Source organism: Crocodylus siamensis, chromosome 5 (genome assembly GCF_052110815.1).
Source record: "Crocodylus siamensis isolate JL-2025a chromosome 5, ASM5211081v1, whole genome shotgun sequence".
NCBI lineage: Eukaryota > Metazoa > Chordata > Crocodylia > Crocodylidae > Crocodylus > Crocodylus siamensis.
Window position 1 is genome coordinate 88,766,473 of NC_143399.1, and position 12,887 is coordinate 88,779,359.

Consider the following 12,887-nt stretch of genomic DNA (forward strand, 5'->3'; position numbering starts at 1 on the left):
TTCATTAGATTTAAAAAATGACGCTTCCTATCTGATCATTAAAGTATTTATAATATTCAATAACCAGGGCCTGAATTGTTCCAGCCTGCGCTTCCATCAGGCTCACTAACCCACCAAAGAAGTGTATTTGATTAGGAGGTTTCCCTCTCTTTTGCACAGTGACTTAAGGCATTACCAAGTATCTGTAACAGTAGCAATCACTGAATGCTCACCAGTCAGCATTCCTCATGTTCTTTATATTACTCTGGTTTTCCCTTCCCTTAAAGCAGCTATGAATGCCACATAGACCTCACAGCTGGTAGAGCAGTTAGCTTCCTTTCAGACTGACGCTGGGGCAGTGAAAAAACAGCCAGGAGTGCAGCCATCCCATTGTAAAGACAGCTTATGCATAGACAGAAGGCAGTCTAACCTTACAGACTAAATCAGAGAGGTAAAATATAAGTTTTAATAAGGGACTTATAAATAGTTATAAACGATAATATATAGCCCTCTGCTACGAAGTAAGCCCTCTGCTATACCTCTTTGATTTGGTTATTCTTTAAGGTGCAAGCCTACCTTGCATTCTGCCTTGTTTTCAGACTAACATGGCTAACTACATCTCTCAGCTACATAACCCTGCCAAGCTGCTGGGCATGGGACACTTGCTAATCAACATAATATGTATGTGTTTCCCAATGGTCAGAGCACAGGAATGGGATACAGGAGCTCCTGAGTTCTATTCCTTGTTTTAAAACTGCTTCCCTTGAGAGGCTCCAGTTAATTTTGTGTTCCTCTGCCTCTGTTTTGCTGTCAGTGAAGTTGGGATGATGATGATATTTACTTTCTTGGTCATACATGAGAATGCATTTGTTGATAGATGCCGAATGGTTTGAAGATACATAACACCATGATAAATGCTAAATATATGCTAAATATAGGCTTTCAAGCTAACCTCAATTATTATGAATAATTATACTGTAAAAGACAAAAATCTTTGTGGAGAGAGTTGAAGATAAAGCACAAGCCAGCTTTGCTTAAAAATTCCCTTTCCTCCATTCTTTCTTGCAAGGGAGTGAGCTTCCCCACATATAACTCAGGCAGAAATGTTAAGTCCAGGAATTTCACAGAAAACCTTTCTTGGAAAAAGCAGTCAGGTTGGCTTTTCCTATTTACTTGTAAATAGTTCTTTCCGGTCCCATTTCCTTTCCATTTCGGATGGAGTATTCAGATTTAATAGCAATTTTAAAATGGAGCAAGGTCTGAGAGCCCAGCTCTCTCTCATCCATTATAACCACCATGCAGTACATATTACCAAGAGTAACAAGATTCCTGGGTGGCGACTGCAATCCTCATACATCTTCTTGATTGCAAAATCCTTGTGGTCATTCCCAAGTCCAACTCTCAGCCTCTTACCTTACATGCCAAGAAGAGTTACAGGATGCTAGAGTTCACAGTAAATAAAGATTGAGTTTCTGAGACAGAGTCACTGCCAAATCCTTGATCCTGGTAATCAGCCCACTTGAGTGATGTGAGAGAGTAGTAACAGATGTTTAAACCAATGAGCAAACATAAGTTATACATGTTTTACATCGTTGGAACAAGCTCAAGCCATGAGTAGTGAATTTAAAATGTATCAAATGTCAAATAATGTGCAGGTTAGTTATGTTTGATATCACCAATTCATCTACAAATGTATCATTAACAGATCTCATCAGCAGCCTCTGACGAGCTACGGAGCTTCAAAAATGCAGAAGTGGCCTCGCAAAATAAAGAAAACTCCTGGGCAGAGGAGCCTCCTATCCCACCACCCCCTGCCCAGCCACCACCACCACCACCCCCACCTCCACCAGTCCACCTGTCTGTAACAGCCGCCCCTACATTCTCAACCACTGCTGAAAGTAACCCTGGGGAGGCAAGACAAGCCCTAATGGAGGCCATTCGCTCTGGCACTGGAGCAGCAAGGTTAAAAAAGGTAAAGGAGCCATTCTGCGTTGCCAGCTGAAATAGCCAGAAGTTGCTATACTGCTCTGTGAATGCAAAGCTTGTAAACTGTGCTAGCCATATTTTTAATCCCCTTTCTTGTCCAACTAAAAAAATACATAACACACTTTAATTGCTGCAGGGAGACTGGGATATATATACACTTATATACATACAAGTATACACATATGCAAACATACAGTTAAAAAAAGAGTTCATTTAACAGCATACATTTTAGAAAAAAATTAACATGACCTTTGCCACTTTTTGGACAAGATCATTCTAGTTAGTTTTGGGACAAACAGGACTTAGGATAAATCAGAATCTGACATGCACATTTTCCCCCTTTTCACTTCCAAAATACCAGTAGCAAAGCAATTTCGGCTGCTGACAGATGGGGGCTGGGGGATGGTGCTTTACTTTCAGCTTGCATGCCCCCACACTGAGTGTACCACATGCCCAGAAGATGAACCACATCAGTCTGACCCAGCTCACCCAATATCTGTACAGATCGGGTGCTTCAGTGGGGCTTTTTAGCTTTTTAGCCTTTTATCTAATAGCTGATGGAAAAGCACCACTAAAGTTCATGATTTATACAGACGTTGGGGAGCTGGGTCAAACTGACATGGTTCCTCATCCAGTAAAGCACTACTTTGTTTTGTTTTGTTTTTCCACATCTTTCAGCAGCCTTAGATGTAACTATTTCACTTTAATTCCTAGCATTATTTTGATTTGGGGAGCCAATACTTTCAGTTGAATCATGCATCACTAAGGCTGCTTGGAGGTCAAATTTTGAAGCTGATATCTTTGACGGTGCCTATTTTAAGGCATATCATGTATACCGATAGTTTTCTTATCTTTTTGAAATAGGGCCTTCTGAGGAAAATGGGCCTGGGCTCTATGCATAATCACACACCAGGAAATGTCTAGGCTTTCAAGTTCTGGTGTGAGTCGGAGTTAACTCTGCTGAAATCCACAGACTAACAAGAGTACTAGGTTGGTATGAGATCAGACTCAGGCCCTATGGCTTTCAGTCTGCATCCATTTATATGGGTACAACTCTCAGCAAGCCAAATATTATTCTCATTAGCTACATAAGTGTATTTTTCAGAGTAACTGCTTGGAGCTCTGAGTTAGATCTTCCTTTCACTAGTATGAAGTTACTTCTGATTTAAATAAGAAACAAATGGAGCCCATTGGCCTCAGTTGAATTATTCCAGTAAGCAAGATGGACTTTGGCCCAATGACTTGGGTATTTACCAACACAGATGGAGCTTTCTCACCTTGTGACTTATGTATATGGTTTAGCCTTGCCCTTTATAAAACAAACCAAAAATACTGTACTATCAAATGATACTATGCCTTTAAAACATCTAGTTCTTATAAGGCTTAAATTCTTTAGAATTACACAAACAGTAGTGTTTTTAGGAGCCTTACTACATCAGCATGCTAAAATAAAATAGATTGTGTGATTATTTTTACATGGGTAGAATTATATGATATGTTGTTTTAGATACGTTTAAAACACATTTGGTAGGAAAACACCTAACAAAATTCTGTAGAAAAAAAAGGGTATAAAATATAGTATTTTCTGTCTTTGTTACACCTTCTTAAAGAAGAGTTTTGTTAGGTGTTCAAGGGTAACTTATGAATGTATTTTTTTCTGTATCCATACTTTTCCTGGAGATGTGCTTTTTAAAGCATAGTAGGTCTCAGCTCAGCCAGCATTGTCAGCCCAAGTTCTTCCAGCAAAGAGTTCCATAGCCATGAACCTGATTCTGATTATTTCAGTAATAAACCTAGATCCCTCCATTGGCATTAGCCCTGAGGAGTTTAGCTGTCTTCTTGAAGTTTTTGTGGTCTCTGTGGCCCCAGAGCCATTAAAGTAGCCTGGCCCCAGTCCATTAAAGTTTATAGATCAGGGTCAGGACCTATTCTGAAGTGTGTGGGCAGACAGGCCATGAAAGCAGTTCTAAGCTCTTCATGTGCTCTTTGTCATGTGTTAGACAGTTTGCCAGATGTTACACCTACTTCCACCTTATAGTGATTGCATTCTTAGGGTGGACTGTATTGTTGTAATAGTCTTAACACCAGGGAGACCAAGAGTACTTCACCCACAGCTCTTTTGCAAGATGGAATAAGCTATTCCTTATTGCTACTGCTGTGGCAGTCTGCATATCCAGGAATTATGGTAATTCCTGTATGGCCTCATGTCATTTCACCAGTACAAGCCCAAGTTACCCTTGACAGTTTGTACAATATTTCCACATTTTCAGGGGGCTTCCATCCAATTCCTATTGATATTAGTTCTGTGTGTTGTGGAATAGACCAAAGACAAATGCTCTTTTCCATCTGGGATGTACTTTTCCAGTTGGTCTAATAAAAGGTATCATTTTGGAACCAAGAGTTCTAGTTTTTTGACTTCTCTATCTGGTGCTCTTTTCCTGACATAGGGCCACCTTGCTTAGAATGCAGGTGTAGTCCTGGAGGGAAGAGAATGTGATAGCTGCGCATTGGTGGTAAGTGATTTTGTAGCATCTTATGATTTCTCCAGGCAGTAGGCTATATGAGTTAAAAGGGAGGATAAAGGAGTATGTACCTTTTTTGTAGCTTTGCATGGTGCTGAGGCACAATTGCCTGCATATCTGGTTGAGTTCTGCTGAATAGGAATAACTGTACTGTGTCTCAGTACTGCTCCAGTTAATCCAACATCTTTTACACATACCATTAGCACCATCAGAAAGATGGTGATGAAGGGCACAGGGAGATTTGTTATTACTCTGCCACCAGTGGCTGGACATTCATCAGTAGGACCACTTGTGATTTCTGCTCCACTGGACCTAGAAGATGAGGCATCTAGTATGTAAGAAGACATGAGTGCCGTTGAAGTTAGGGTTCCCTAACCCTCTAGATACCCCTTCTAGAAAAAGAGGGAGTAGGAAGTCGTCAGGATCCTTAACTGGTTGCTTTGTCTGGATTCCATTTTCTAATACTGTATTCTTCAGTTTAGTTGGTGGCTTGTTTACCTTGAAGGAGACATTGGTTACCCTGCTTGACATCCAGAGGCCAGAGGTTCTTCCCTAGACTTGCCTGGGTCAAGTGGTGGGGAAGAAGTTAGTTTCCTAACTGGTGGACTTCTGAACTGTGTCTGAATTTTCTGTTCCTTCTGTTTGGGAAATTGGGTTAAATTCCTTCAAGGCAGATGGGATGGGGATGGTTCTTGGGTGACATACCTAACTCTGCTCTGATTTAGTGAACTTTTCAAAGTCAGATGATGTTTTTTCCCATGTTAGCCCTTTGTGTTTATATTTCTGTGTATCTGTGGTCTCCTATCCATTCTTCTTGGGAAACGCATTGTCTGTGGGACCCTTCAGTGATGCTTGCAGCCTTTGGAAATTAACAAATTAAAAGAGAAATTGACAGGGAGAGCAAAGTATGATGTTGCCAGCTACCTGTTTCATGCTCTGTATTGTTGCCCTTGAGCCTGTGAAGGCTGGGAATTACTGCCTTTCATCAGTCAAGATATAGGCACTCTTAGCTGATTAACAGGTTCTCAGCAAAGAATAGTTCTGCTGGCTGAGATTTACCTGAGGCTGTCTTTGTGGAAGAGCTCCAATATGCTTCCTTTACCACTGCAGCCTCAGTCTGCTTCTGGGCCTCTTGTTCGTAAAGACAGGTTGTAGGTGGATTTTGTGCTACTGGAGTTGCAGCTGTCTGCCCACTTGCTTCATTTTGCTTTGTTTATCAGAAAACCAGATGGGCCTAAGTGAGGACAGGGCTTGTTTTAGGGATGCCTTGCTAATGTTTTCTGTTACTAGAAGGGACATACTGGGCCATCAAGTCCAGTCTGCTGTGTTCCCAGGCAGCCATTTACCCAAGAAAACCCCATAATTCCATGTCAAGCCCTCGATTAGCTTTTGATTGCACTGTTGTAGTGCAGTGTTGTAAGCAATTTAGACATTTAAATTCTGTGTCTTTCTGCCCCTCTTCTTGGTATACTCCAGAATTAAACGGTCCTGTTGGCAAAGTAATATGATTAGTATATCAGGTGGAGAAAGAGGAGATGACTTTCTTCAGATTATAGGGGTGTGTGTGGGTGGGTGTGTGAGCATGGTGCATATGTAAGAGGAGGCAAGCAGGAAAGGAAATGCACTCACCTAAATAAGAAGCATTCCAACAACCACTCCAGCACTGATAATAGCTGAGAAGAGGCAGCTCCTTGACCTCAATGCGGGTTACAGATCTGTTTGTTCCAGACTCAGAACCTGAGATTAAAGATCCATGGTGCAGGAAGGGAAGAGGGAGCTTGCTGCAGGCTAATACCCTACCCTCCATAAATGCTGACCTCGTGAAGGAACACCTTGAGAAGCTGGATACCTTCAAGTCAGCTGGCCCTGACAATCTGCACCCCAGGGTACTCAAGGAGCTGGCGAGCGTCATAGCCCAGCCCCTGGCACGGATCTTTGAAAACTCCTGGCGCTCTGGTGTAGTGCCTGAAGACTGGAAGAAGGCCAACGCGGTGCCGATCTTCAAGAAAGGGAGGAGAGTGGATCCGGCTAACTACAGGCCCATTAGCCTGACTTCTATCCTGGGGAAGATCCTAGAAAAGTTTATTAAGGAGGCCATCCTTGAGGGACTGGCCCAGGCTAACATCCTAAGGGATAGCCAGCATGAGTTTGTTGCGGGTAGGTCTTGCTTGACCAATCTCATTTCCTTCTATGACCAGGTGACCTATCACCTGGACAAGGGAGAAGAGGTTGATGTCATATATCTTGACTTCAAAAAAGCTTTTGATCTGGTATCCCATGATCACCTCTTGGCCAAACTGGCCGGTTGTGGCCTTGGCTCCACCACGATCCGCTGGCTGGGAAATTGGCTTCGTGGTCAGACCCAGAGGGTTGTAATCGATGGCAGTCACTCATTGTGGTGCCCTGTGACCAGTGGGGTCCCTCAAGGCTCTGTCCTGGGACCCATACTGTTCAACATCTTCATTAATGATGTGGACATTGGAGTCAGGAGTGTACTGGCCAAGCTCGCCGATGACACCAAACTTTGGGGCAAAGCATCCACGCCAGAGGACAGGCGGGTGATCCAGGCTGACCTGGACAAGCTCAGCAAATGGGCAGATGAGAACCTCATGGTGTTTAACACCGAAAAATGCAAGGTTCTCCACCTTGGAAGGAAAAACCTGCAGCACCCGTATAGGCTCGGCAGTGCTACGTTGGTTAGCACTACAGAAGAAAGAGACTTGGGGGTCATCATTGACCACAAGATGAACATGAGCCTGCAACGCGATGCTGCGGCTAGTAAAGCGACCAAAACGCTGGCTTGCATCCATAGATGCTTCTCAAGCAAATCCCGGGACGTCATTCTCCCCTTGTACTCGGCCTTGGTGAGGCCGCAGCTGGAGTACTGCGTCCAGTTTTGGGCTCCACAATTCAAAAAGGATGTGGAGAAGCTTGAGAGAGTCCAGAGGAGAGCCACGCGCATGATCAGAGGTCAGGAAAACAGATCTTACGATGACAGGCTGAGAGCCATGGGACTCTTTAGCCTGGAAAAGCGTAGGCTCAGGGGTGATCTGATGGCCACCTATAAATTTATCAGGGGTGACCACCAGGATCTGGGGGAACGTCTGTTCACCAGAGCGCCCCAAGGGATGACGAGGTCGAACGGTCACAAACTCCTGCAAGACCGTTTCAGGCTGGACATAAGGAAGAATTTCTTTACTGTCCGAGCCCCCAAGGTCTGGAACAGTCTGCCAGCGGAGGTGGTTCAAGCACCTACATTGAACACCTTCAAGAGTAAATTGGATGCTTATCTTGCTGGGATCCTATAATCCCAGCTGACTTCCTGCCCTTTGGGCAGGGGGCTGGACTCGATGATCTCCCGAGGTCCCTTCCAGCCCTAATGTCTATGAAATCTATGAAAAATACCTACTGCCTTAATGTTTACATGTTTAATGGCTACAGCAAAGAGGCTTTGCTCTTGTCACCCAGAGAATGCCAGGCAAAGTCATGTCATCTTAGGGACTTGAGGGAACAGTCAAGCACAAGCAAGACAATATCTGTATTGGTTTCCTCCTTGGTTTTGATCCATTTCCCTGAATTCTGTGACCTTTTGGCAAAGATCTTTTTTTTTTTTTTAATAATTGCTTTGTCAGTGTGCATAGTGAGAGAGGTCATTAGCTATATTAGTCTTAAGTCTAGCGGAAGGCAGTGTAGATTGGTACCTTTATAGAATAAGTCAGAGATGTATGGCATAAGCTTTCATAAGCAGAGGGTTTACTTCATTACATGCAATGAAGAGACTGCAGGAAGCAGAGTGGTATTCACATTTCCAAAGTCAACATGTAGCATAAAACCTGTTTGATTAAAACCTGGTTTTAAAGCATATTTAATTTTATAGCTTTTTAATGCAAGATTTGTTTTTTCCCACATAGAAAATTCTGTCTGTTATAATGCTTCTTTTCATGGCTGTGCACATGTACGCAGGGTGCTGTCAGTTTTTTAGAAATAAATAGGCCATATTGTTTCTCAATTTCTGCATGTAGCTCCTATTGACTTCACCTGAGACTTATATAGGCAGGTAGAGGGTACCATATGGTTCCTGATTGAATTTTGGTGCTGCATATTTAGTTTCCCTCGTGTCATATACACCAAGGAATCATTCTTTGTAAATGAAATGCATGCTTTCTTCTGGTTGAAGGAAAAGCTACCAGTACAGACAGAAGCACATGCATTATTTTAACTCTTGGCTGTCATAAAAAGAAAAAGAAATACAAAGTGATCACAGCATAGACAAAGGAATAAGATAATTCTATTGATATTAGAAATGAAATTAAAAGATGTTCCTGCCTATCTAGGGCCAAGTTCTCCACTGTTATTAGTGAGCAAAACACTATTTTCACATCAGCACAACTGCATCCATATGACCTCTGTTTTTAAAAGTGGTGTGTGTGCAGATGTGTGTATGTATTAGGTCTTATATCACAGACAGGTCGGGGCCTTTTCATTAGCCTTGGTTCAGGAAACATCCCTATTTCAGAAGAGCACTTAAATGCGTGTTTAGAGTTAAGCATATGCTTTAGTGTTTTCATGACTAGGGATGAACTATAAACAAATGTTTAAGTATTTTCCTGTATTTGAGCCTATGGGAGTTCTCCGCATCTAGGGAAGGAAAAAACTCATTCTTGTGACCTATTACAACTAACCAATACAGCTTATATTTTCACTGCTCAGCATTGAATGCACATGATCAGCGTTTGTGATCAGTCCAATGTTAAATAAATCCATGGAGAAAATCATCACATGATATAGAAGTGGACATCCATCAAGCTGACGGAGAAATCTTGATCTGACCACATGTAGTCCACATAAAGGAAAAGGCATGAAATTCACACTGTGGATTACTCAATGCAGTCTATTTGCTTGGCTCTAATAAAGAGAGGTGATTTAAAAATAATAATAAAATAGCCCCACAAGAGAATATTTGGTTAGTAAAGTCAGCAGTTGGAAGTTTAAAAATATCTTGAGTGATTATTTGCTTTTCTTTGTTACAGGTCCCTCTGCTAGTTTGAATCGTGGATAAAGAACAAGTAATTGGAAAATATAACCCCACATGATCCCATGATCATCATTCAAGACTGAAGTGGCAAAGAACATCAAGAAGTTCAGTTTATTCCCCTGTCTACAGGCCAAAATAAGTTGCAGTTAATCTTTTTGTTCCGGCAAAATAGTTCTAAGGGAAAAAATACATTGCTTTGCTGCACAGCTTCTGTGCCAAGAAACTGCATTTTGCCTCTGAATATTTAAGGTTGCCAATAAACCATTCTTGTTGGCAGGTTAATAAGAATATAAACACTGTGTAGTCCTGCTTTAATACTTAATTATGTTTATGGGCTAAATTAAAAGACTTTTTGCTAGTTCTCTGAAATGTAACACATTCATTTTTAAGTTGTTTTAAAATATGTAACTGTTTCAAACATTTATTTGCTTCTTGCTCTTTGATTTGGAAGATGGTTATAAGCAATAAGGAGGGGAAAGTAGAATAAAGATCCATCACATTTATTTGTGAAAAAATAATCACAAGGAAAAAGTTATGATACATTCTGAAAGGCCTTAATTGCCATATACTGAAGTCACTGTTTTTTCTAATTAGGTGAACTCTCTTTCTAGAACATTCACTATACACGTAGTCAATACTGAATGTGAGGCGGTGTACTATTGAGAAGTTACTTATGGGATATATGACGTATAGAATACGAACCTGCAGAGAGATACTGAACCCTAGTAACATTTGTGATGTTCTTCCAACATTGAAAGATTAAATTAAGGAAAAATAAAGGGACCTTCATCTACAGCAAGGACTGTGAGGGATTTAGAATGCTGCTTAGAGATTCAAAAAATATGGGAGTCCTTCATGCCCACCCAAATGCCGCAGTGTTCACTCACATCTGTAAGAACAGGACTAAGTCCCCAAGCTGGTATAAATTGAATATAATCTGGTCCCTCTCATTCTTCATGGCTGTAGCACACCACTTCACAGGTATTTATAGTAATAGATTTTAAAAATATTAACTACTTTCGTAGTTGTCATTGTATATATTTTGAAAATATTTTGTTAAATTTAAATGATAACTTAAAAAGGACAAATCAAATTGTCTTTTTTCATATTTCCTATATTGTAATGAAACTGAGGAAGTGAAAGTTTGTACATTTAAATTTTTGATAATTACCAGACCAGAATGGAAGTTGCTTGTTTTTGTTCAGAGCTGGGATTTAAAAACATAGATGTGTAATGTAATGTTAAAAAAGAGAGAGAATATATAGCCACCTGCACTTAGTTACTGTATATTATATATTGTAAAATACTGATATCTGTTAGTGCCACAAATAAAGAAAATGTTACAAGATCTGCAGGAGCCCTGTACCTAACATTTTACAATTACAGAACATACTAGTTGTGGATAAAAGACAACAGCAGTGTGTTGTGTTCCATTTCTTCATATACATTGGATCAAGCTAGAAAAAGGTAGGCCTGTGCGAAACGGCTAGTATTCGCTTCAGATTCAGCCGATTCGGGGGACAGTTATTTGATTCACTGTTTTGAATAACTATCCAGAATTGATTCAGCCGAATCTGATTTGGCGATTCGGGCAGGTAATGAGGTAATTTCCTCACTATGGAATCAGGCATAGTATGAAATCAGGCATAGACTGTGTACACACTTTCAGCTGATCTTAGAGAATTCTCTCAGGTTTGTCTCCTGGTAGAAAAACTTACCTGGAGATGCTGAACAGACATTTGAATGCAAAGCCCTTGATGAGCAGAGAGCTTGCAATGCTGACATTGCACAGCTGGGGTTCATGTGGACACACCTCAATGTGCTCTGCAGATTCCCCTCATCATCTTGGAGATAGATGGCAGCAGTACAGGGCAGCCCTTATTGGCTGACCCAGATTGCTCAGGGTCAGCACAATGTGGGATTGTAAAGGGCTCATGGTCTTTCTGTTTGCTTGATGCACCAGAGTGACACACAGTCTTCCAGGGGGAGAGTAGGTGCAAAGCACCCTGGGATGCTGGAGGACTATCCTGTGACTTCTCTCAGAACAGAACGTGTACAGACATTTGCTCTGCCAGGAGAAACTTTCCTGGAACTGATTTATTCCTGGTTGTTCCTGGGTTATTTTTCTCCTGGAGCAGCCATTTTGCCCAGGGAAAACAATCCTGAACATCCATTTACTCGCGGTGTCTCCTCCAAGAGCATCAACACTCCCATGAGAAACTAAATGACAGTATGTGGCCATAGTAACATGACATCATGCTGTTCCTCAACTAGCAAGTCTCAGTTAAGATCCCCCTTTTGGGTAAATGGGTTGCCCTTGTTACGTGTTAGCTTTTGGGGCTTTAAAATTTCTCAAAGTGTTCTACAGCATTAATTGCAGAACATTACAGGTGCCCTCAGATAAAAAAATTTGCTCACTCAGGACCTAATACGACTAGCTGTTACTCACAGACATACCAGTAGTACCAGTGGGTGCGTCTACACGTGCATTTAGTCATCACTAGGTTTACTGCACATTAAGCTAACATGCAGTAAGCAAATTTGGGTAGGCGTCTACACATGCAGGGACCTGGCCTTCCAGCCCCATCACCTCTGGGTCTGCTGCACCAGCCAGAACTGGTAGCAGTGCTTGGACAATGAGCAGTGGGTCAATGCCTTTCGCATGACCTGGGCACTTTCACCTACCTGTTTTTTCCAGCTGTGGCCCCACATGGAGCGCCAGGACATTGGCATGTGCCTGGTCCTCCCCGCCGACACCCGTCTGGCTCTGGCACTGCTCAAGCTGGCCACTTCCACCAGCCTGCGGTATGTAGGGCACTTGTTTGGAGTGGACAAGGCTACCACTGGGGACACCATCCTGGAGGTGTGTATTACCCTCCAGGACATGCTGGCAGACACCCCAGGTGGTAATTGCAGGGTTCCATGCACTGGGATTCCCCCAGTGTATCAGGGCCCTGGATGGGGACACACATCCCAGTGACCTGCCCACCCCATGGAGACCACCCCTGTTATAGCCACAGGGGGTTCCACTTGGTGGTCCTGCAAGCACTTGTCAATCACCAGGGGACCTTCACCATTTGAGTGCTGACTGGGTGGGTAGCACACATGATGCACACATGTTCAGGAACTCTGGACTGGGTGCATTGGTGGAGAGCAGGCACTGGGGATCTAGACATGCCTCACAGGTACACTGGGGCTTTATTGGGGCAACCAGAGGGGGAACAACTTGCCCTTGAGGAGCACCATCCCAGGTGGCTGCAGCACAAGCCCACCACCTGCTGGGGTTTCCATGGCCCCCAGATCCACAGGGGAATGGACCAAGGCTGGGGTGCTGGGCACCTGCCCCCAGACTTTGCCCCCTAGGC

General features: G+C 42.6%; 1 protein-coding gene across 7 annotated transcripts in view; it reads left to right on the plus strand.

Moving 5' to 3' along the window:
• The window catches only part of COBL (cordon-bleu WH2 repeat protein), a 255,404-nt gene extending 244,534 nt beyond the window's left edge, over positions 1-10,870 (plus strand). For all 7 annotated transcript variants that reach the window (XM_090049648.1, XM_090049650.1, XM_090049646.1 and 4 more), the window contains 2 exons: positions 1,685-1,951; positions 9,518-10,870. In XM_090049648.1, the coding sequence (XP_089905774.1) occupies positions 1,685-1,951; positions 9,518-9,535 (285 nt within the window). In that variant the 3' untranslated portion in view covers positions 9,536-10,870. The remainder of the gene's footprint in view (positions 1-1,684; positions 1,952-9,517) is intronic.
• Positions 10,871-12,887: the final 2,017 nt, after the last annotated feature.